The sequence below is a fragment of the Aphelocoma coerulescens genome, chromosome 10, assembly GCF_041296385.1.
Source record: "Aphelocoma coerulescens isolate FSJ_1873_10779 chromosome 10, UR_Acoe_1.0, whole genome shotgun sequence".
NCBI lineage: Eukaryota > Metazoa > Chordata > Aves > Passeriformes > Corvidae > Aphelocoma > Aphelocoma coerulescens.
The window spans coordinates 4,930,537-4,955,228 of NC_091024.1; the positions used below are offsets into that span (position 1 = coordinate 4,930,537).

Here is a 24,692-nt window from a genome sequence, read left to right on the forward strand (position 1 = left end):
AAATGGGGTCTTCCTGCTCACAGTTACCTCTCCTGGAGGTATTTAGAAGATGGGTAGATGTGGCACTTAAGTTAGGGGTGGACTTGGCAGCACTGGGTTAGCAGTTGGGCTTGATGTTCTTGGAGGCCTTTTCCAACCTTAACACTTCCATGATTTTACAAACCCTCACATGAAACCAAGGCCTTCCCATGACAGGGGAACCTCGCCGCGGGTGAAGGATCCAACAGCTCCAAGACAGAGGCAACTGCCCTCGTTCACCTTCAGAGGGGTCACTTATATGCCAGGGCCCTGGTGAAATGATTCCATCCACCCTGATTCTCTCCCACCATGAGCTCAGGGGCCCTTGAAGTTGCACAATTCACACCTGAAACTGCACTGTGTGTGGTTTTCAGTTTTGCAATGCTGCTGCACCTCACTGTTTCTCCATGTTAAAACCAAAGACACATGCGCAGCCAACCATAAAGAGCAGGGAGGCTGGTACTTCTGCTCCCAGTCCCAGCTTTCTCCTACCTGCAGGAGAAAATTCACTCATTTTCCAAAGCAGAAACCAATGAGGAAACATCCTTGAAATTAGAACTAAATAGCAAAGACCACCTCTCTCCAATAAAAAGAGGAAGATGCTTGTGAATGCCAAGCCAAAGAATTGGTTTGCTGCTCAACCTTTTTTTTTTTTTTGGCAGAAGAGGCCTTAGAAAAAAATGCAGCAAATTGTACAGCCAGGGATTCAGTGCACGATAACCTAACAGCATCATCTGTGACAGCTGCTCACTTGCTGAGACACAAGCTCACAAGGTGCTGTTTAAAAAGGGGTCTTATTTAAACAACACAATGCCTAGCATGAACTTGTGGAGGATTTCCTGTAAAATTTCCCCTGACTGTTGGAAATGCTTTAAACACAGCGAAGATGTTTTGTGGCCAGATTGTAGGATCTGGGTTATAGAACCTGCTTATTCCAAAACTGAAACAAAACCACATTGAAAGCCTGTTCCACAATACAGTGTCCAACGTGAGGAGACAGATCTACTCAAGCGTTTTGTAGTGCTGTGAATGTGCTAGTGTTAATTAAAAGGTTAATCTGCTAACCTCAAGCTGATGACACAAAATACAGATTGAAGTGCAGATCAACCACCAGGATAAACGCAGAGCCACTGCCAAAGCAAATAAACATGACATGCAATTCTCAGGTGTCATGGAAAGGTGGATATCCAGTCTAAATGTAAGCTCAGACAACAGGACCATAAACTCCTTCAATACTAACTCTGAGCCCCTGAACAAGCCAGCCCAAAGGAGGTTTATTAGATTGCTTGGAGAAGGACAGGTGTGGAAGCAGTGTGGGTTCTGCCTCGCTGTGGGCAGTGCCAGGTGAGGATCCCACTGAGTAATCAAGAGCCAGAGGAGCAGTTGCTTCGTAACTGGTGGTGGTAAAGGGAAAATGTGAATACTTTTCTTGTACCTTTCCTTTTTTCAGATACCAGAAAACACGAACTAACAGGTTTTCCCACCCCCCTTGGGAAATCTATGGTGTCTCCTCTCTGCCTGGCCCAGAAGCATCACTATCAGGTCGGGAGGGCACAGAGGAGAGAGAAAAGGACATGCTTAGGAAAAGAGAAACCAGAAATAGGGAACAGGGAAGAATCAAAGTGAGAAGGACAAGAGAATATGGAAGTAGCAGCAAAGAGGAAAGCAAACAAACACTCACCAAAGGTGATGCTGCTGCTCTTCCACGCTCTGAGCTGGGCAAGAGGAAGTTTAGCAAATGCTCTGAGGAAATACAGGATTCTCTGAGCTGTGCTAAGGCAGTAAGAGTTATTTATTCCTTCCTTCACTACAAACTCCATGTGCTTCGTAGATTGTGGTTAGGCCATTTGTGCAAGCACAAGCTACTTCATTTATTATTGGGTCTTGCAGATTACTTTCTGTAACTACCAGAGAAAGCTCCTTCTGCTGCACAGTTTATATCCTAAATGTAGTGCTTTATCTACTAATTGCCAGCCGTAGCTTTTAAAGAGCATTCCAAATTTTAAAGAATGGAGCCAGCTTTGATTAAAAATTTAATGTTTTAAATAAAGCTGTGCAATCACATTTGTTTCACAAATGCAGCAGCAAGTCACCCAGTGAGACTTCAACTGCACATCAGGACCACCTGGAGAGGAGCTGGTGCTACTTTATTAGTGTACAGTTAGATCTGGTGACAACCAGCACTGGCTGAAGTTTCCATGGCACTACATAAACCACCTTTAAGTGATGGAGATGACCAGGATTGAGGCACAGACTTCTATCTCAGGACAGGCAGCCTTGAAGAAAGAAACTTACTGAGCACCCTCACAAGACAAGAACAATTCCTCCAACACTGCTGTCAGACAGTAGATCCCAAACCCACAGCACCATTTCCTAGAATCACACACATGACTTCACAGCCTACTCATGGCCACATCTGTTTTACCTTTAGGTCTGGCCCAACTGAAGTACATCGTAACAATGTCACAAATGCCCCAAACTCCTGCACAGGAAACACGGAGAGCTCCCTGGGCAGAATCAACAGACAAGGTGTGGAAACTGCAGTGTCTCTGGTAGTTACAGGTGAAAAGACTTTAAAAAAACCACCAGAATTCAGCTGGCATTGGGATACACATGGTCACTGAATAAATACACTTTAAGTAAAGGAACCACCAATGGAAGGTCCCCGTTAAAATAAAGCAAGAGAAATCCAACTTACATATTCCAGTGACAGCCACAGGGGCTCGGATTTTTTTAAATTTTATTTAATCAAAGTTAAGACGTGGATAAACATAAATACAGCACAGGTACTTCAGATCATTCTTCATATTTGTGTACAGACAAACTGATGGATGTAATCCCAATGAAAACTGCAGTCAATGAAGTGCATACAGCCTTCCCCCCACACACACAAAAACAAACCCCAATTAAAAAAAAAAAAAGAAAACAACAAAAAAAACCCACACACAATCTCAGCACACACTCTCATTACAAATGATTCATACATAAATAGGTAGAGGGTGCAAACAAGCTAATATGCGAACATGTATAACCTCTCGTTAATGGGAAAAAAAACCAGAAGCAGCCATAATGATTAAAATACATTCAGTTACTGATAACTAGTTGTGCCATACAAGGCATTATCAAAAAAAAAAAAAAAAAAAAGGAAATTGTGCTGCAGAGAAAAGCTATATACAACAAGAAAATAAACTGCAAAGTTAATGCATGCATGTTTTATCCTGGAAAAGCACAGCCCTCCAATATTTTCTCCACGTTTGTTATAAAAGCCCTCTGCACTCAACTAAAATTAAGATGATCTTAAAGGATAATACTTTTAAAGTTTACTTAAGTCTTCAGCCACAGAAAACTGCAATGAAAATAATGTTCAGAGTCATTTTCAAAACAAAAAAAAACCAAAAACAAAAAAAAAATCTATTCATCTGATGACATGCATGATTAAAAGGTCTAGGCAAGATACACTGCTCTACGTTCCTGATGACTAAGGAAAAAAGCTCAAGTCAATTTAATCTGCAGATGGTCAGAAGATTTTTGTATTCCAGCAGAAGCAGCAGTTCAGATCTTCTGGATCTTTTCCCCAACAACTACAGGATTCTCTTTTCTGATTTTCTCAGCAGCATCAGCTTTGTAATTGTAAGAGCAACTGTGTACATCTGAGTAACGGTGCATTCCACAGTAAACGTTCCCACACCGACATTCGAACCCTGTGGACAGAAAGAGCAGCTCAGACATTTCAACATTCTTAATTACATTGGTTTGCTTTAAATCCTGAATGTGTTCACTCACTAGCAATAAATCTCAGTCACCAGTGTCAATCAATCAGCCAAAGAGCCTCTGCTGCAGAAAGCAGAAGAATCACAAATAATACGTTTTTAAGTGATTACAGCAAGATTTGACTTCACCATCCCTCTTTTTGCATGACACTCTAGCACAGAACATTCCTAGAAAACTCCTGCTCTTTTGCTAGTGTTTATGAACCCTGAAGAACTCAGGCCCTTTCATTGGACCACTGCAAAGGTGGCTAGTGAATGGCAGCAAACTATCAACCAATTCCTCAGCTAAGCAGACTTCCAAAAGGAAGTACTTGGAATTATGAATTTCACTTTAAGACAGGAGGCCGAAAAACAAAATGATACATGAATGACTAATCTAGTAAGATTCAGCTGAAAGCACCTTTTACTGTTACTTCAAATCAACATCAAATGACCATGGCCCCATTTTCCCTTTAAGATAACATTTCAAAGGTCCAAAGCCTAAACAAGCATAAGGAAACTGAAATCAGTATTTCTTACCAGTAAGTCCAACCTTCTTCCTGCACATGAAACAACGATTCTTTTTCTGTTTTGGTTTGTCAAGCGACTTGTCCTGTTCTTCAGGTGTAGGCTCTGCATTCTCTGACACTGAAGCTGACATTAAAAAAGTTAGTAAAAACAGTGGAGAAAGAAAAAGTCTGTCTCTTCCCTTTTAAGTCCTACAACAATCTAAATCCCATGTTGTACATTTGGCCATTTTGCTGCAGCTTCCATGTCTGAAGTGTACTGGTCTCTGCAGTGACTGAACTCTCTCCTTTCTAGACCTTCAATATAATTTAAGGAAAGAACTCACCAAATGCTTGAAAATACCACAAAAAACCAGAGTAATAAACATTAGGTTTAACAGTAAGATTCAGCACTGTCAGATCTGGGAAGAAAATCCAGCAGCCAAGTGCTTCCCCACAGTGTTACTCGCCAAGTTCCCAAAATCAGCTTGTAAGAAGCACTCTGTGTAACAGCATCAGCTGAGCCAAACACCCCCTTTCAGATCCTGAATCAACATTATTTTTGCTGAAGGCTGCAACACAGAGGCCACAGAAAACACAGCATTTCAGAACAATCTCTGCCACTGTGACGCTGTTGCTCTTGCACACCTGGAAAAAGCCTACACAGAACAGTCACTACCTGGGGTGAGAAACACCAGCTCAAGAGACCCAGACTTACAGGTTGGAACTACATTGTCCTGGAGCCCAGAAGGAAGCAGGTAAAGACCTAATTTTAAAGACATTTCTCCTAAGGCAACTTTCAACCTACTTTAGTGTTCTCTCACATCTAAAAGAAACAGGTACGGGTTGTGTGGGAGAGTACAAACAAGTAATGGTAGTATTTGCCTGACTCAGGTAAAAATAGAAGTTGGCTGGTTTCCTCAAGTATTTCCACATTCCTTACATTACAAAACAGAAATAGAAACAAAAAAAACCCAACTTCATTTCAAGAAGGGCAAAGAGCCAACCTCTGCCTACCAGACATAGCTAGACCACAGCAGGACAAGTCTCCAGGGAGTAAGAGACACAGAAGCTGGGAGTATCTGCAGCAAAGAACAAAAGCAAGCTCCAGCTGGGAGGAGTGTGGATGGAAGCAGAGCTAGAACCAGTGCTGTAAGGAAGGGAATACAACAGCAAGCTCAGACATTTGTCAGGGAAAAAGCTGCAGGCATCTCTGTGCAGCTGGACTTTTGTTTGTCAGAGAGTGTCAGATGCAGTTCTGTGCTAGTTCTACACCAATTGACAGCTCTTCTGCATGACAAATCCAGTGGGGTTTTTCATGTGCTGCTATTCTGATCTTTTTTTTTTTAAAGGAAAGGGCACTCATCACTTTTGCTATGTATCAAAACATTATACTAAGCAACATCAATGGATAGCAAGATACCTGATAACCAGCAAAGACTTTGCCTGAGGGGATAGTATATTCCACAGGTTAATCTAGCAAAGATACTATTATACACAGTCTATTAAGTCCTTCTAAGTCACCGCCTATGTTACAAGCAGAGCTTCTCTTTGTCCTGAAATGTATAAAAATTCATAGTTTGGAGAAAAAAAAAAAACAAACGAGGTTTAATGGCTTTAAATGGCTGTTATAGGGCACATTTCTGACTGGGGATAGTATCAAAAGGACTGCAAGTTAAGAACCATAATCAGGAAGGACTAGAAGAGGTGAGACAAATAGCAGAAGGGGTAAGACTTACTCAAATGAACTTCTGCAGTTTTATACAGAACAGACATTGCAGTCTTAATTCATTAAGACATTGTCATGCCATGAGCTAACATTCTCCAGTTTGCATTTCCTGTTGTAGCAAAATCCAGTTACCTCAATGTACATTTCACTAAGAGCCTCTGTAACTATTAGCTAAATTTAGGAAAAACTGGCACTCTTCCCTGCATAACAAGGCTCTCAAACACCCTTACTTACATTTTCTTTGTGCGTATGGCTCTCACATTAAAAAAGTTTAAAAATACTTAAGAGCTGCTGCTCAGTGTAGAACCGAGTGGGAAGATTCTTCTACTGCACCACAAGTCACTCTGTATCTACTGTTGTAACCATAAATTTTAGGTCTCAATTTGCTTTTGAATAGAAGCCAGAGATTTGAACCAAAATCCTCTATGATAATCACAAATATCCCAACCATGAGTTTCATTTTACGTCATCTTTAAGGGTATGTTCATGGTATTTAAGAACACTAAACTTAAAAAAAATTCTATTAGTCCCAATCTTAGGGCATCTGGGCTTTTTGCAGTGTTCCACAAGTCTAGACTTATTAACATACTCTAGAGTTTTCCTCTATTTCTTCTGCAATGCATAAGTCCAACAAAGACAACTCTGAACTGCTCTTTGGGAACTTTATCCCTCTGTAGTTTTAGCTTGACTGCAAACAGCAAGGACTGTGTTGCACACAGCTCAAGTCCCATTTATCTGTCTGCTTTAGAAAAGTAATAACAGTAATCTAAGAAAGATTAATTATTCACCCAGTCTTTCGTTCAATGTTGTTGCAGCCTGGTAATTTTTGTTACATGGCAAGTTAAGGAGACCTCAGCTGAACACAATACATTAAGTTACACCAGCAGCATAGAACAATTCTCCTCAGAACAGACATTCCCACAAGGCAAGATTTTATCTAAATAAATACTGACATTATTTCTCCTTTTGTTCCCCTACATCAACAGAAATACTATTAGACACTTCACTCTGGGATCAACTAGCACATTGCTGGGACTTTTAGCTTTTTCTAAATGTTAGAAACTTAGGCAGTACTAAAAAAAAACCACTTGGATTCACATGTTTGTATTACATTCTTGTCAGCAACCTAAAATTCAAATTCCAAAATAAAGAGAAACTTTAGGATGCACAACTGTTAGAGAAATTCTCTCAGCATCCATTCTAAGCTGCTTTCCTTCCAAACTTATATTTTCAAATCAAAATGCTTTAAAACTGGAAACACTACATTTCCTATGATTTTCAGTTAAGGGGCAACACAGAAGGAACTCTTAAGGAAATAAGGCTGACCCTGCCAGAGAGTTATAAATAGGGATGGTAATTTAGAACTGCAACTATATGCTGGTGATGTTCTTAGTTTAGAAACGAGGGTACAAAGAAAAGGACAGAGGACACAGCTGAGTAATCTAAACACCTGATATAGGTTGATCCTTGAAAAACATACTGTAAAATGCAGATATGTCCCTAAATTCAAAGCTTCTGGTTGAGAAACCTATTTTCTTCTTGTAAGGAGAATGAGCTTGAGAGGTAGAGAGTCAGAAGGAGCACAGATTTACCCAAATGGTAAAGGAGAAAGACATGCCTCTGAAAAACCTGCTGGAAAAAGTCTTTTCCACAGGCCCAAGTCACCTCACAGTGTAAGGGTCAATAAAGTAAAGTACTCCCTCTGCCTCCCAGTGAAAAGCCAGTAGAGGCACTGTCAAAACTGAGACAAGAGCTCTCAGCTCCAGAACACAAACTCCCTAACAGGAATTAGAGCATATCTCTAGAATGTATATTTCCAAGAGTAAACATGTTTCTAATAATTAACACCTCAAAGGTTAGTGAAAATGGTAAAAAAAATACAACATAAAATCTTTTCTCACGAGTTTATGTAACCAAGGAGATGGCCTTACTCGGCACAGTAGCTGAATAATGACTGTTATATTCCACCCTACAAAAAGGGATGGGTCAGGTTTAGAAAAGTATCTGAGAAGCATAACTTTGATACCAGAGGTACAGTAGAAGAACTAATATTTAGAATGTTTAAGTGGAATTACATGTTGTATCTGTGAAAAACCTAAACTTCTGTGTTTAGACTAGTCCACAAAAAAATAATCCTCCCCACTAAAGCCTAAACTGTCTCAGTAGAAGGCAGAATATTTACTGTCTTACCTTTAAATACCTTTCATAATGTCTACAGGTTACCAGTCTGAGCACATTTTGTACACTATCTGGCATTTCTGCATTTCCTAAGAAATACTACTGATTTTTTTTTTTTTTTTTTTAGTCTTAAGCTCTTAAAGTCTGCATATAGAAAGAAAAACAGAAAAGGAAACTTTACTTGTACCAGCAAGAAGAATTTTAGGCCAATATAGTTAAAATAACCCACTCAGCCATTTTCCTTCAAGCAAACATAACCTGTGGTTTGGTAATTTTATACTTGATAAAGTGAATTTCAGCAGTTCAAAATATTACAACCACTACAGTTCCTAAGTGAAAGGTTCTTTTATAGATATTTCCTGTTTATAAAAAATACTCACCCTGTTCTTGCAATGGCTGTGTCAAACACCCTCTATCACAAATATGCTTATAAACTTCTGATATGTGCTGTAAATAGTTACTCAGAGTAACAGATACTCAAAAGTCTACTTACATGTAATAGCCATGGCATACAACAGGATGTCCATTTACAATGTGCATTTCCAACACCAACTAACACACTTGTTTATGGCAGACACTGACCAATCACCAATTAAACATAAACATGAGGTTTCAGCTTGACTTGCCGTTCAAGAAAAGAAACTTTATCCTTATTTTGCCTTCTGACTTCACACAATATTTGGGTTTGAGAATCAGCCATCTCAAACAGGAGTGTATTAAGAACAGTCAAAGTTTAAAAAACATTATTCATAAATTCTGCCTCTGAAAACTAGGCACCAACCTTGCAACTCTTCTGTCTCAGGTACTGTTTTGTCCACAGCCGTACTATCCGGTTGGGATGATGCTACAGATTCTGTTAAAAGTGACTGACTTGACACAGGGCTGGGGGGGGCAAAAGAAGAAAGTTACAATTTTTATGATGCATTTCCACATTCTTTTCCTGTAAGAGATACAATAGGGCACCTCCTGATGAAGTATCCCAGAACTTTTCACTCTGAAGCTGTTTCTGTAGCCACTTAGAACTGCCACAATCTGAACTGACATTAAAGGTAAACTTTTTTTTTAATTCATATTGAATGCAATGAGACAGTTCTACTACAAAAAAGGAAGAACATTTTGGGTGGTTTGGCATACCATCATTCCACACAGAAGCAACAATGCAACACTCAATATGCAAGGATCTTTATAACATAAGTCAGCAAGATAATTGTAGAGGAGCTACTTTCAGTGTTCTGGTGATATGAACAAGAAAATTGCAGCATGTCAATGTTTCCAGTAATAAAAAGCTGCAGCAGCTGCACACAGAACCCCTTGGATTTTCACAGTGTAAAGTGGTGCAGGCAAAACTTCCCAATCCTTTGGCCATACTGCTAAATAGCATGGCTGAACACTCACCAATGAACACCCCGAGCAGCTGAGAGAGAGCAATTCAACACTAGCAGTCGCTCCCTGCCAAGCTGCTCATCCAGCAGCTCTCCTAGGGAACAAGACAGAGCTCAAGCCCCAAGCAAGAGGTAGCACCATCTCATTTGCATTACTCTTTTCTTCCTTTTCACTGAGGGATTCACTCTGAAGGCAAAGCCCAGCAGCCCATGAACCAGCACTCCATGGCACAACCAGAGCACTGGAGTCACAAATTTAATTGTCAAGAACTGCATGCAGGTCTTGAGCTGCATGTCTGGCCACCTGCAAAAGGACACTGTCAATTTAATAGATCTCTCCTTAGAGCACCATAATTCTGAGGTATTTACAGAGACTGAAGTTGAATTCCTGCTTTTTTATTTTGGAAAAAAACCCCAAGCAAGTGACACTGATTTTTCTGAAGTGCAAGTCCAAGAGCACTCAGTTTTCCTGCAGCCAGTAATCAAGCCAGTGATCAGTGAGGTACTTCTGTTCTTGCACGGTTTTATTGAAGTTGTGAGAGAACAAAGGCAAGGCACTGTAATTGGTTCACATCTGTGCATTGACCTGGATGAACTTTTTTTTTTTAACACATGCCAGAAGAGTTGTTTCAGGGTAAGATATGTATTTTCTAGCCCAACTAGAAACCTCAGAATGGAAAGACTAAATATAGCATCAAGCATGGCACCTAGCTCTCAGTTCATATGCAGGATCCAAGCATGAGATAACACCTCCCATAAAAAGATAGAGAGCAGAAAACAGTCTGAGCAGAATCAGTCAGCAGTAACTGATAAAATCGCCCTCAGCCTGGGTTTTGCTACATTCATTTTTCTAAAGAAAAGTTGAAATGAGTATTACTGCAAGTTAGCTTCCATGGTATGTAACACACTAACACTTTTCACTCAAAAAATTTCCAAAGCACTTAAGTTGCTGTTGGTTGTGTCATTCTAAACTGGAGCACTAAATATAAACAAATACTTAGCTTTTACAAATGGAGAACACTTAGTAAGTCTGAGTGATTTACAAGAGGACATTATGTATCCTTGAATAATCCTGATGGAAATTACTTGCTTAAATAAGAGATCAGTTCAGTAGCACAACTTGTACCAAGACTTGTATCTTTCCCCTGTTCTAGTACTCTCCACTCTTTGTGAAGTAACTGGCTTGTTAACACATTATCATACATTTATTTATGAGAGCTCTAGTAAACAGCTCTCTGCCATTTTACAAAATCCTCAAATTTCTAAGATGAAAAGAGTTCTCCTTTGGTAAATGTACAACTACAACTTGTGGAATCAGAAGAGCAGCCAGATAAATCTCTGTAGAACAGAAGCTGGCAACTTCTATTTGAGGCTAAATTCTAAAGACAAATTTCCATTTGAATGCCAGATGAAGCCCTGAGATCCCATGCTTTAAAGTTAGCACTGAAATCTTACACCTTTTCCTAATCCTGGTTCCAGCATTTAATTATGCAGGATCAGTACCCTTCATTTAATCATTTTGACACAGATTTTTCTGTAAAGACACAGAGCACACCGAAGTGTCTTACCTTGGCTGCATAGATGGAGTCGATGTAGAATCTAAAGTGGACTGAGTTTCCTGGGCACTGCCCTCTGTGCACTGGACCGGTAAGGACTCGGTGATACTACTGACAGAGGCTGCTGCAAGACACACACACCCATGGAAAATGTGTTATGCTACTTCCTGGGACTACCACAGTTACACACAGCAATCACTCTTCAACCCCTGTGACACCAGTCAGGAAAGTAATTGGATCTCTGCCTACACCATAATGAAATGTGATTTAAAAGAAAAAAACAAAAACATTATGTTTGGCCATATTTTGATCTCATTCCAGCCCCAGGCCCCCAGAACTTACACTGAAGCTGGAGTTTTAAAATAGTTATTATTTTTGCTAATTAAAGCATCTGCAAGCAGCTTTCTCAGCATAAACTGCAGTATTCTGACACAAGAAGTTGGTGTTTTGTTTAAAAAACCAAGATGGATCTGTGAGAACACCAGAATAACATCCTAATGCCAACTCCAGATGCATTTTGAAGGTGTAGAACCCAGATCCTCAGATTTCAATAGCAGCTATTGCTTCAATTTAAAAGGTCAGGTTGTAGGAAAGGCGACAGTACACGGGGCACTGGGCCAAAAAGAACAGAAAGTATCTGAAGTTAAGGAGAAACTATCAAGTGTTTACAGGTTAATCCTTCAGCATGAGGCTACAGAGACAAAATACCTGTACTTTAAATCTTTTCACAAACATTCCCCAAGATCAATCCTATCTCTACAGTCAGTAATTCCAGGAAAAATATGTTGGCATAGTGTTTTTTCTGCATTTTTCCATCTTCAAATCAGAAACACTCGAATACAAAAGGTATTAGTGAGAGTCTGCTTCTGAGCAGATTAGTGGCAGCACAATTACATTATGAGCATTCCATCCAAGCTCATTCTGCAAGGTAAGATGCTGCAATGAAATGGTTTGCACTAATGCTCCAACAATCAGTGTTTGGACATGGCCAGGAAGCTGCTGCCTGCTGTGTGTCAGGTTGAGCTGTTCACACACATGTACAGACGGTGTTACTTACCAGGAGGGCTAATTCTACCATTACTGTTCTGCCTTTGAAGGTGCTCTTTGTAGCACACTGAACACATGCCATTCGTGCGAGGATTCCCATAAAATCCGCAGCCAGTGGAACAAAGCATAGGCACTTGGCTACGGTTAGTTTCTTGAGCCATTTTCCCTTCTTCTATAAACCTGAAATTGATACAGACAACCGAATATTAGAGGCCTGAGAAAACCCTTCTTTTACAGCTGACATTTGAAAATCTGGAATTTCCTATAGCTCAGCAAAAAGACCTTCCAGAAAAAATGCCTTGTGGGTAACTCGGTGCCCTTTCCCAGAAAGTCTATAAAGTCTGCCCAATAACACAAATACAGTCATATGTAGGCTTTGCACGACCCACCCTCAGCCCCACCAATTTATTTTTGGTATAAACCCCACAAAGAAGAGTAATTATAGCAAATATTGGAACTATTACTGCTTCTGGCAGTCAGGTAAGGGGAAGAGGGGAGGGGGACACTTATGCTGAAACGTGAACACCTGACACTGTGCATGAGAACTGTAAAATAAAAGACAAGCATAGTAACACAGACTTACTTGCTGCATAGTAATTATAATTAACAACAGTCACATGAATTCACATGTCACTGTGTCATTAGTGAAAGACAACATAACTGCTTACCACAAACCCTGTATTACGATTTTTCACACACTGAGAAAATCACCCTTTCAGTCAAAAATATTAGACCAGGTACACATAACCATCTATTTATAAATTATGTGTGAAAATATAATAAAAATGAGAAGTAAAAGATACATGAGTCACGTCATTATTTAACATCATCAAATTTGGTTTTCATAAAAACTGTGTATTTTTTCCCCTGGCTTGTATTAAAGTAAGTTTACAGATACTTGCAAGATATTACAAGAAAATTACAACAAATTACCATTTCCATCAGTGTTCTGAGGTTCCTAACTATTATCAAGTGGTCTAACTCGCAAATCTTTTTTGTCACGTCACTGCATGAGATAAAATCAGTTTCCATTTTTCCCACATCCATAAATATACAACTGCCCTTTTTTTACCAATTTTGAAAGAAAAAACAGCTTCTCATTAAGAAACTAGGTATATCAAGGTATCAATTATTTAACTCCAGATCAACTTAGGTCTACCATTTCCTGATTAGAAAGTAAGCTGAAGCATAGGTAATTTTAATTCTTGCAAGTCAAGCCAAAGATAACCAATATTACTGAAAGAAAAAAAAAAAAAATCAATCTTGCAAGTAACATCAGTATACATTTCAAAAAAAAAAACAGAGGGAAAGGGCTTTCAAGATAGTTGAATACTTCACCAAATGCCATGTTATAAAACTAGATTAAACCACAGTAAGAAGTACCACAGTAAAAAGTACTTCCTTTTACATAAGAGGTATTTGAAGCCAAACACAAACAACTTTCCCATTATTTTGTTTCCAGAGAAATCTCCTCATCTCCTCTCACACCCACATCCACCCCATTTTGTTTTTATTTCCCCAAAACATATGAAATTGACACCAAGAGCAAACCTCTGGGTTGCAAAGCCAACAGCCACACAGAAACAAGTCACGTCTTCTGTTCACAGCAATAAGGTACTCTATGGATGAGGAAGTATTCAAGATTTAAGACAAGGAAGATGTACAGGCAGGAAGACAACCAAAATCTGATAGCATCTTTTTCAGCTTCAACTGGCAATTAAGCTTATTTCAGCTGTTGACTGCACTCCCCCACCCAGACAGAGAAGCACTTGCTTTTGACAATCAAAGCCCCCATTGACCTCACAGGACAGCTAAATTTGATTTTTGCTGAAGTACTGTACTTGTAGTTGAAAGAACACTTTCATTCCTGCCTTTCTCCAGACAGTCTTTCAGAATGAAACTGCAAGTAGTGCATGTGGAATTTAATTCTTATGTTGGGCCCAACATTCAGAGAAGCCATTTCAGGGGAGAGCAAATGAACACAAGTTTTCTGTGCTTTGGGAACCAGAACCAATTTAAAGCTGAAACCTTATGCATGTCATTCTTGGGATAGAATGTTTAAGACTGAAAGAATAATTAAAAATACTTTTGACTGAGTATTTCAAGAGCTAATAGAGATTCAGTATTAATCCTTTTAATTTTAGGCAGCAGCATATTAAAGAACCCTATGCTAACTTTCAGCAGGCACCATGATTGCCCTTCTGTTCAATATTAGTTTCAAGCAGCACACAGGAACTCAGTACCAGCCACTGCTAATATTCCCCAAGAGAACGCTGCTGAAGGGACCAGGTGCTAATGCAAACACAGAGTAACAATCTCTAACATGGATATAAAGGAAGAAGTTTGGGTCCAATTCAATAAACAAACTGTGAAAGGTGCCCAAAGATGCCCAGACGAAAAACAAGAAAAGCTGGCCTGAGTTCCAGCTAAGCCAGTTCCCAAGCTCATTAACCAGTGCATCCTGTCACCAGTCAAAGCACAAGCCACTGGCATGAGGCTCCAGAACACTTCAATCTCCAAGGGGAAGTGCCAGGGATTCTTCTGAAGAGTTTTAATAAGGGCCACAGGAAGTGGAAGATCTTTCATTGGTTTCTAATATTCGAGAAATACAGTGAATAAGAGATAGGATCAAACTGATGCAATGTTATGAAGTCAAATGAGAACGTGCACCCAGACAACAAGTTCGAAGAGGGCAGTCGGCTATAATCCCCCTCACCCCCACTATTAGTGCTGTGAGCTACCAAAAAACCCACCAGGAAAAAAGGACCATCACCAACACAAAGTTTTCTGACAGTTCAGTGAGCTCAATCAGTTCACATGCAAAAACCCAAGTAGAAAGTCCAACACAAAGGAGAGCCTCTGGAACTGATGTGAGGGAGGACATGTGACCAGGAGGGACAACACGTGTTTTAGCTGCCTGTAAGCTGCTGGAATGGTTGAACTCATCTATTTGAACCCTAAAGCCACAAAATGCCAAACCAGTATAATAAGCTCTCCCATCCTTAGCCCTCCCTTTCAGTGCTCGGATGCACCAAAATGAAACAAGGAAGTGATCAAACTTTAAAAAAAAAAAAAATAAAAATCAACCACTCTTCCTTCTGCCAATTAGTTTCAACACAGGTTGGTTTCTGAGCTCATTTGTCACGGGTGTGCTGTTTGGGCAGGAGAGAGGGTCTAGCTATAAAGACAAGAGTGGAAATGCCTGTTTCAGCAGCAGAGCAGGCTTGAAGAATTAAGAGAACCACTAGCCAAAAACAGGCATTGCAAACAGAATGAAAGAGACCCAAGTACTGGCAGTGCCTGCCAGTGCCACTGCACTTGAGCCATGGCTCTCCTGCACACATGCACTCCCGCAGGAGGGCCAGGGCCGGATGACACAGCACTGCCACAGGGACTGCTCCTCCTCCCGCCTGGGCAGCGGGCAAACAGCGCGAGCAGAGCAGCCGGACTCTGCCCCATCGCAGCAAACATGAACAGCGAGAGATCATGGAACAGATGTTTTTGGGGGAGGGAAGGACCTCCCATCAGCCCAGTTCTTGGCTCAGCTTCAGATGATGTTTGTTTCAAAACTGCCCATAATTCTTCACCCAGGAAGACCGGCAGTATCACCGAGCCCAAACATCCCATAAAGCAGTAAAGGCGAGCAGTCACTGCTGGAACAGTGCTGTGAGAGGGGCGAGCCTGCTCCCACAGCTCCAGCCACTGCTGCCCCCCTGCTCCTGCCTCCAGCCACATCAGCTCAGCCATCTGATGGAAACAACACAAATATTTGTTCTAGTGCACTGGAGAGCTTGCTGATCTGATAGAAGATCAACTCCAGAGAAATGACATACGCTGCACAGGAAGTGACATGGCTAAAAATAAGACAACCCTTTTTAGGGGCAGCAAGCCCTTGCTGAGCATCAAGCCTACTGTAAAATAAATCCCAAGTGCATACACTATGCACATTTCAAAAATGGTCTCCTAAGCTTGGCTTCGGTATGACACTTGAAGCAGCTTCATAGATGAAGTGACAACAAGGTCTTGGGATCAACGTGACTACATGTATGTCCCCCTTGGTTTGAGGTGTCACAAAAAAAACGTGGACCTTGTCAAGCTCCTGGATATGCCTCTGGGCTCTGCCTGTTCCCCCAGAGCTGTGCCTGCACAGCATTCACAGGGTAATGCTATGAATTCTGAAGGTTATTCTGAATGCAGATTTGATTTACCTTAACGAAAAAAAAACCCTAAACAACAGAGCTCTTTACAGTATTTTAAGCACATTCCCTGCTTTGCTTTACACTATAGTTGTATAACCAGTTGTACGAGCACTAATGAGAAGGAACAGACTAGAGGGAAGTGCAAGAGCCTTAAAGAACTCCTCTCAGTGCAACCCCAAAACCTCCACTTGGTTGAAGATTATGGAATAAACAGCTTCTTTTTGTATTAGCTAAAAATTGCTAAATTTCAGCTGAAATTACCTCTAACTGTTTTCTAAAATATATTTATTGCCACCAGAAGCATGGCAGTACATAGCTCTGCAAGCTAAGTCCTCCTTTTCCTACAAATAAGGTGCTTAAAAAGTCTACCTGTTCCTGTTACTCCTGCAATACATAACTTCATGCATCTAATCGTGCCCTCTTACAGCTGCTTACAAGTCCTACCTTTCCTCCCTCACCACAGCACATCCTCAGAGTAAATTCCTCTCTGTACCAAGGAAAAAAATATGCAAAGGACATTCCTACAAAATGTATAGAGGTGAAGCTGTAGAAACACGAGAGCAGTGCAAATCTTTCGGACATCAAGTTCTCTGGAGAAAGACACACGTCTTCCAATACTCTGTAAAGCAAGTAACAAAATACTTGTGGATCTCCCTTCCCCACAGAGTGGGCACTGTGATACCAGTCTTCCTCCCCACCCAGCTTTCTTCATTTCTTTTACTTAAAATTTGTATATGCCACTAGTTTCAAATAACCAATACCCTAACTTTATAGGCTTCAAATGTTAATCAGTAAGATCACAGAGAGCAGCATTTAGCAGGATTAAACACACAAGGTTTAGTAATAATCTCTTTTACCCCCCCATTCTCAACAAGAAAAAAAAAAATCCAGCACAGAAGCCAGCTTTCTCTTCATCTGTCTTCCCCAAAGAAAAAGATCTCCTGCACACCAGTTATCATCATACTTCAAGTTGTGGCAAGGAAAACGAACAGCTCCTTACATCCTGCAGTACAGTCCTGAGTTCTGCAAACACTTCTAAAATCTGTGACTGGTATGGGAAGGATCCCTCCCAAAAGCTAATGCTGAGACCACCCAAACAGCATTGTGCCTCAGCACCACAGCAGACGCCCTTTGAACCGTTCTGATGCCAGCTTTGAAACCGCTGCTCAAAGAGAAAGCAGAGTGCTGAGTGTGAGCTACTCCTCCCTGTCAAAATCAGCACACTGACAGTTTTACCTGACACTCACCTCAAATGATAAATCCAATTTTAACAAGTGATTATTCCCTCCTCTGTCATAATCACCTTTATAAGGAAGCAGTTTAGCACTGAGTGAAGTAGCACCAATACTAATGGTCATTTTCTCTTTGCACTAATGAAGCGAGGAAGAAACTGCAGAAGTGGTAATGTGTTCTGCTTAAACATACAAAGCTTCATTCCAGGCACAAATAAAGCAAGACACAAAGTTGGGCACACAAAAATACATTTCACTTTAGAGCACATACTGGCACAGATACCCAATACCACCTGTACCACCATATGAAAAGGCATGCTGGTACAAAAAGCAATAAATAGGAAATGCATTTCCCTACAGTCGTATCAAAACAAAAGGGCAAATAAAGGCTCAAGAGCAGAGTTCTGCTCCATCTTGCTGCAGAAGCTCCCAAAGCACTGGCTGTGATCGAGGATACCGCTTCATAGTGGGGAATTTACTGCTCAGATGTCCTGCTGGAAGCAGGACACTACTCAGGGTAAAAAGCACTAGACTCACAAATTAATAGCAAGTTACAGAACAGTCCTGTTTTCTTTTACTCCATTGCTGTCTCCCAGAAAGCTCCAATTTACATTCACTGAGCAGTCATTTGTAGCTGCTTTAAGGCATTATCATGTCCCAGCAACTTGCTATGGAGCCAAGAAGAACTGGCAGATTTGAATAGGGGCCTCAGTCATTACAGCTCAGTGCAGCTTGCTGGTTGCAGTCAGACATGTCATTGCATCTTACAGCTCACCCTGGCTAAAGCACTGCAGCTGGTTCACATTTGCCAGCACAGCTACATGTGTAGCTACACTCTGACCCAGTTTCATCAGAATGCTTTGAGTTAAAAAAAGTGAATATGGTTAAGGACCAGCTATGCAAGCAGATCTGTAAGGGCAGCGACCTCTGTTCCTGTAGCAGCAGAACACACAGCTGCTGCATTTTTCAAAACATGGGAGTTCCAACTTCCTCAGCACCAAGAGAATCCATACATTTTAAAACCTTTCCACTCATTCCACCGAGCCTCCAGTTTTCTTCCTGCTCACAACAAAGTTTTAAATTGTAATTTGAAGTAGAATTTATACAATGACTTCATAACAAAAACAAAATACTCAACACTAGTGACCAAAGACTCACACAAGATGTTCTCCTAACTCACTTGACAAGTCATTTAATATCTACTACATTCCTGTCTATTCCTGTTGAGCAGCTTTTTATTTTTGTTTCATGCACAGACTTATTTTAGGCCAAAATCAAGTACTTATACTAGACACTCCTAGCAGAAACTTTACAAGAAGATGGAAAGAGTTACAGAAGTCTTTTCTTCACTTCGAATTTTTAGTAGTTAGCAAGTTTAAATCCTTCCATACAAAAATCAAAATATAAATAAAATTTGGACTCTTAAGAAAGCTGTATCTCAGATTTTAGTTGTCAGACTGTGAAACAATCAGACTAGTGGAAGAGACACACAGATGAGAGAAAGTGCCAACTCAGAAGTGGCAGATGGACATAAAAGAGACAAAAGTTCAGGTCTTAGGAAGGGAAGGAATATTAGCAACTTTCATAACTAATCTGAGCCAGAATATCATAAATCCAGGAGCACCTGGTACAGACAAAGCCTCCAGTGTTAAAGTGTGTATGCTGCTAAGTACAGCTGACTGCTCCTGCACTCAACGTTACACGAGGAACAAGAGAACATTTCACTACAACCTCTTCACTCGTACTAAGCAAGAACAAAGATGCACAGATTCTACACTGGTATCAAGGAGATCACTGATAATAAGGACTCAGCTTTCCATGCTTGTCTACATACACTATTAATAGATGTTACTTTGAAACTGTAATTACTACTTGTGACCACGCTTAACCTTTGCAAAGCACTGATTACTAGAGCCAAAGATTAACTTCTGTAAAAAGAGGTGGTACTACAGACTCTCATTCACCTCATGCAAATGCATCTAATTGCTTGCAGTGACCACTTAAAGTCTACAAACAAAACCAAGAAGTATAAACAAATTTTTCATATTTAATTTCCAAACTTTCTCGTATACCCAACACACCAAACCAAAGGGCCAATTCCACAAAGTCCACTGTTTTACTGAAAATTAATTCTAAAAAAACCCCAATCATTAACAAGCAATGTAAGAGGTACATTTTATTACCTAACAGGAGGAATCATATTTTATTTATTCTGGATTTCAAAGAGGCAGAGTACAGGTAACAGGATTTTCATGGAAGTGTTGGAATTCCAGAAAGCTGCCACATAGAGCTACTAGTCTGATGATGGGTTTTTTGCAAGAATGACCACTGCTTTATGCTGGAGCATCTGCTAACTGCTGAGACACCTAAAAGATTAAGTGCAGCCTGTGTAAAAGACTGTATAAAGCCTTAAACACACCTATTTATCATGCATTTCAATTTGAGTCTAAACCAGCAAAATGCAAGTAAAGATGGCAAGAGTTGTAGCTGTTTATACAGTTAAGCCTGTACATTGGGACTTCCTAGTTCTAGGCTAACACTGCAGCACCACTAGAATTACACCCCTACATATGACAGTATCCAAACTTCCTGAGATTCAAAGAAACATCATTTTTTCCTCTGGCTTAGAAAACTTAAATACCTCTTATTTCCCAACAGCATAATACATTTGTAGGCAACCCAGTTCACTCAGCAAACTCCAGTCCAGAGCAGCACAGAAATGCTTTCAGAAAGAGCACCACCAGCATGTTCTAAGTTTCTGCCTCTTCAGTGATGACTATCAGAAAATCCAAGCTGACAAAGCTACCTTTTTGGAGAAGTCAACCTGAATGCAAGTGAAAACAACAAAACAAAACCCATCCACAGCACAAAAGTCACTTCTTGGCTTCAAGAATAAAAAACAGCAAATAACCCTTGGAGCTGGACATGCTTGTTTACAGCGAGCCACTACAGGGACCTTCAATAAAGATAACTAGTTAAACATTAAAAGCACTGAAAACAACACATAACTATAGTTGTTCTGTACAAAGTAAAGACAATGTCTAATGAGTTATAGACAAAGAAAAGTGAACACAAGAAAAGGGTATCTCATGTGTTTTGGGAGGCTGGTTTTGATCTGGTATCCCTGGGAGAGGCATGGTGAGAGAAGTTCAAGAGGTGTATCTGAGGAACACAGAGAGGACACTGGCCAGCCACTCCACTTGTCACACTGTCCTACCCAAAGCACTCCATGTCCATATACAAGCCAGAGAAGAGTGTTCTCCCCCACAAATATGAAGATGTACTTATGCAGTTTAGCCTCCCCAGATCACCCAAGATTTAAGGCAGACAAGCTGAGCAGGCCCATTTCTGGAAGATGGCTGTCTCTGAGACAAGACTGCCAAAGAAACCTTACATGAAGTTACACTTGTGACAGAATGTGCAGCTACTTTTAAAAGAGCACCCTTTTAGGGAGTGCTTGCTCTGGCATCTCTGCTCAAGAGGAATAAAAATCAAGCCATGTCAGTAATTGCTCATCAGCAGCTGGCTATGTCAGCTCACGTGGTTTCCATCATGTGTGGCTGAACTGGTGTCAAGCCACACAAGTCACAGATAATTGCTTGAGGAGCCCTTTTCTTTCCTCTGGAGTTTGTCCCATCTCATACCTGTATTTTGGCATTCAGGTCCTGCAGGAATCCTTGAGTTGCCCTTCATATTTCTACACAGCTTCATAAATGTAGACCCCAAGACAAAGGTTTACTTGAAATCTGTCAGATTACAGAAATGCCTTCTTTTAAAATGCTCTACAAAAGGTAAGAAAGCTCCTCTGAAACAGACCAGACAGGGCTGCATTCTGCTTTCTTTGGCATCAGATGTTGAAGCTGGCCATTTCAGCAATCAGAGGTTGTATAAAATCAGAATCAGGATATTCTAGAATTCTCTAAATTCCTTTAAAATACCAGGCCAAAAGGGATGCAGGAGAGCAACTCTATAAACTATCTTTGGTGCTGTATTTTAAAACAGGTTTGACTTTACACACTGATGAGAAATAATCTGTAAGAAGGATTCAAACACTTACAAGATTACCCTCATAATTACTGGAAGAATAGATACAGATTCAGTAATCGCTTCTTTTGAGCTTCAGTGAATAAGTAATCTTCTCTCAATACAGCATAAGTTTCACTTATTTTAAGCATATCAAACCCAGAAGAGATAAAAGCCGCTTTAACACGAGTTCCCAAAATAGACAGCTTCTTGTTAACAAAACACCTGTTGCTGAGAACTGACAGTAAGCACAAAACATATTATAATTTGTTTTTATAAACAGCACTATGTAGAATTTTAATTAGCTTATAATGCCACAGTTCTATGTGGGCCTAATGCTAAGGGAGCTCCTGCCCTAATATCGGGGCTCCTATGCGTTAATAAATAAAATTATCATCACTTCTGGCTAGGGCATCTTCAATTCAGCTTAACTTCCAAAAACACTGTGATTATCATGCATGATGTGTAGTTCTATTTAGAATTACACACTATGTCTAATTTAAGTGTGCAAAATTATACAATACCCTTACTGTGGTTTGATGGGGAACTCAACCTAAAGCTAGAGCCTGACCAAAGAAAGAGGGTATGTAAGGACAAGTTTTGAGCAGAAGAGGTGTAAGTACAACGTTCCCTTTGGCAAAGCTGCATTCCTCATCTCTTGCAATACACTTAAATTTAGTCAAGGGACTCAAAGGTATTACTTTGTTTTAACCCCAATACTATTCTAGGGGGTTTTTTTGCTGCTTTTTTTATCCCTTAATTATTATTTCAATCACTGGGGAAGCCAGCTTACATGATCCCAAACAAATTACATGTAGTGTGTAGATGTCTACATTCTAAAACTCACCACCCTGCACAAAGCATAGGAAAATATTACACAGGTGATCAGCAGCTGCCATGTTGAGACAACTGGTATTTAACCATCACTTTAATATACTGTCAAGTTTCACTGAAGATACGAATAGACCAAGTGGTCACACTCTGAAGTTTTGCATCTTTCCTTAGCTTCCTCTCAGCTATCCCTTTACACTGCCTGAAACAATGGAGCATGTAAACATCCAACTTCAACCCATACTTGTCCATTCAGTATCTATTTATATGCAACTAATGCAATAGTTTCGTGATACATGTAATTTAGGCTTTAGATACCTCACAGCGTTGCTGGGACAGAACTGATCTGCCCTGAAGACTTCATTCTTCAAAAGCTTGGACTGGCTCTCATATCTGGTTTATGGTGCAGCTCTGTGCCAGAAGAGTCAAAGGTAACAGCACACTGCAGGAGGAAGGTGAACCTACCAGGTCAGTAACAGAACTGAAATTTAAGGCATAGCCTCATTTAGAGCTTAAGCCAAGGAAAAATGCACACATCACCAGGAGGTCAAAGTGAGAATTAGTAAGAGTTGCCTTAACTATCCAAGCACTAAGTTAATAGATAAGGGGCAAGGAAATTATCAGAAATTTGCAACGAGACACTCTCCCTTCTGAAGGTTTCCAAAAGTACACCACCTACTCAGATGGAGAGGTCACTGCTTAAGAAAAGCTTAAAAAAATACTGGAAGTAACTTGATTGAGGACAACTGGCATTTCTTCCCCCACTGCCATCATGGAACAAAAAATAGTTTTTTACACTTCTTCCCTAAGCCCATACAGAACAGACTGTACATATTTCAGTTTCTCATCTGAGGAGAAAGCCAGAGCTGACAGCTTTCAAGTAAGAGTCTGCATTGCAAACATTGTGCTTTAATCACTAGGGCATCCTTTTTACCTACAAATACTCCAGTTACAACTCTGTGAACTGCCCTCCTGATAACCAAGTCTGTTATTCATTCTGTTTCCAAACAAGATTCCCCTATGTGAGCACACATTTGTAGTACAATGTCTCCCCCACACACTGTCCAGAACAGTTAGATCAGCAAGTTAAGAACACAATTACCTAAAAATAGCATGGCTGGATGCCACTGTCTCCCCACTTATTACTATGCTACCTTTGTACAGAGTTTTTGTCTACAATTCTACATGGAAAAATAAAGCCATAAATGGCTTTACAGGCGGGACTTGTAACCAAAAAGGCCAAGCTGTTAAGTAGTGCCATGGGATTTCCCCTTTTTCCTCAAGCCACATAAACAGATTTACATTTTTAGAAGCATTTTGAACAGTAACTCCTGAAGTAGATCAAATTTCTATTTTTATTCTCTTGCCATAGTGATTGTATTCTGCCAGAGAACAGACTGACACATGACAAAGTAACAGCACTTTCTAGAGAAAGAAAAGTTCATGATATAAAGGAAAAGTACACAAACAGAAAAATGCAGGCCAGATCTCCAATTATTTTGCTTGGCATATTAAAGCCAGTATCACACTTCAGAATGGATAAAAAGGGGGGGGGGGGGGGGGAAACCCTGCTCACAGGATACTGAGCTTCAACTGTCAACGATGTGTAGCTTTCTATCATGATGCTCATTCCCTTCCATTCACAAACCATGGCCTAAAGGGCTTCTATCAGGAAACAATGGAAAAAAGAACAAAGTATTTTCCTTTTTATTATGGTACCAGGTCAGAAACAGGAGGGCCATCAGCAAGAACAAGGCCCTTTAGCTTGGCCTAAGGATGCCGGCACAAGCACAGCAGCTTAAGTTACTCTGATTCCACAAGTACAGAAATCCCTTCTGTCTCAGACTACTTCTGTGAAGGCAAAAATCCACACACAACTGTTGAAGAATATTTGTATCCCTTACATTAAAAAAAAAAAAAAAATCACTAATTTTAACCTATAACCCTGGGTTTAAAAAACCAACTGTCCCATTTTAAAACTAATTTGATGCTGCTCAAGAAAACCCAGTAACACTGCAATGCACATTTTACACTGCATATGCCACCCTGTGTAAGGTCACCAGGCTGAGCTTTCAGGCCACACAGAAACATTTCGATAAATTCTTCATTTCAGGCCTTGACAGTCTGAGAAATTAAAGTGTCAGAGCTGCAGGAAGGACACAGGTACTATTCAGAGCAGACTGATGTTCCAACCATTCTGACTGTGTAGTGTGGGATCTGAGGATGAAGACAGAAGGATAAG

At 40.3% G+C, this 24,692-nt stretch overlaps 1 protein-coding gene across 6 annotated transcripts in view; it reads right to left on the reverse strand.

Annotated features, from left to right (window-relative positions):
* Positions 1-2,712: 2,712 nt before the first annotated feature.
* Positions 2,713-24,692, reverse strand: part of ZFAND6 (zinc finger AN1-type containing 6) — a 34,634-nt gene continuing 12,654 nt past the window's right edge. For 5 of the 6 annotated variants that reach the window (XM_069025307.1, XM_069025309.1, XM_069025308.1 and 2 more), the window contains 5 exons: positions 12,176-12,345; positions 11,131-11,242; positions 8,962-9,062; positions 4,308-4,421; positions 2,713-3,719 (listed from right to left, as the gene is read on the reverse strand). In XM_069025307.1, coding sequence (XP_068881408.1) covers positions 3,571-3,719; positions 4,308-4,421; positions 8,962-9,062; positions 11,131-11,242; positions 12,176-12,326 — 627 coding nt within the window. In that variant the 5' untranslated portion in view covers positions 12,327-12,345 and the 3' untranslated portion in view covers positions 2,713-3,570. The remainder of the gene's footprint in view (positions 3,720-4,307; positions 4,422-8,961; positions 9,063-11,130; positions 11,243-12,175; positions 12,346-24,692) is intronic. The other variant, XM_069025306.1, reaches the window with a different exon arrangement.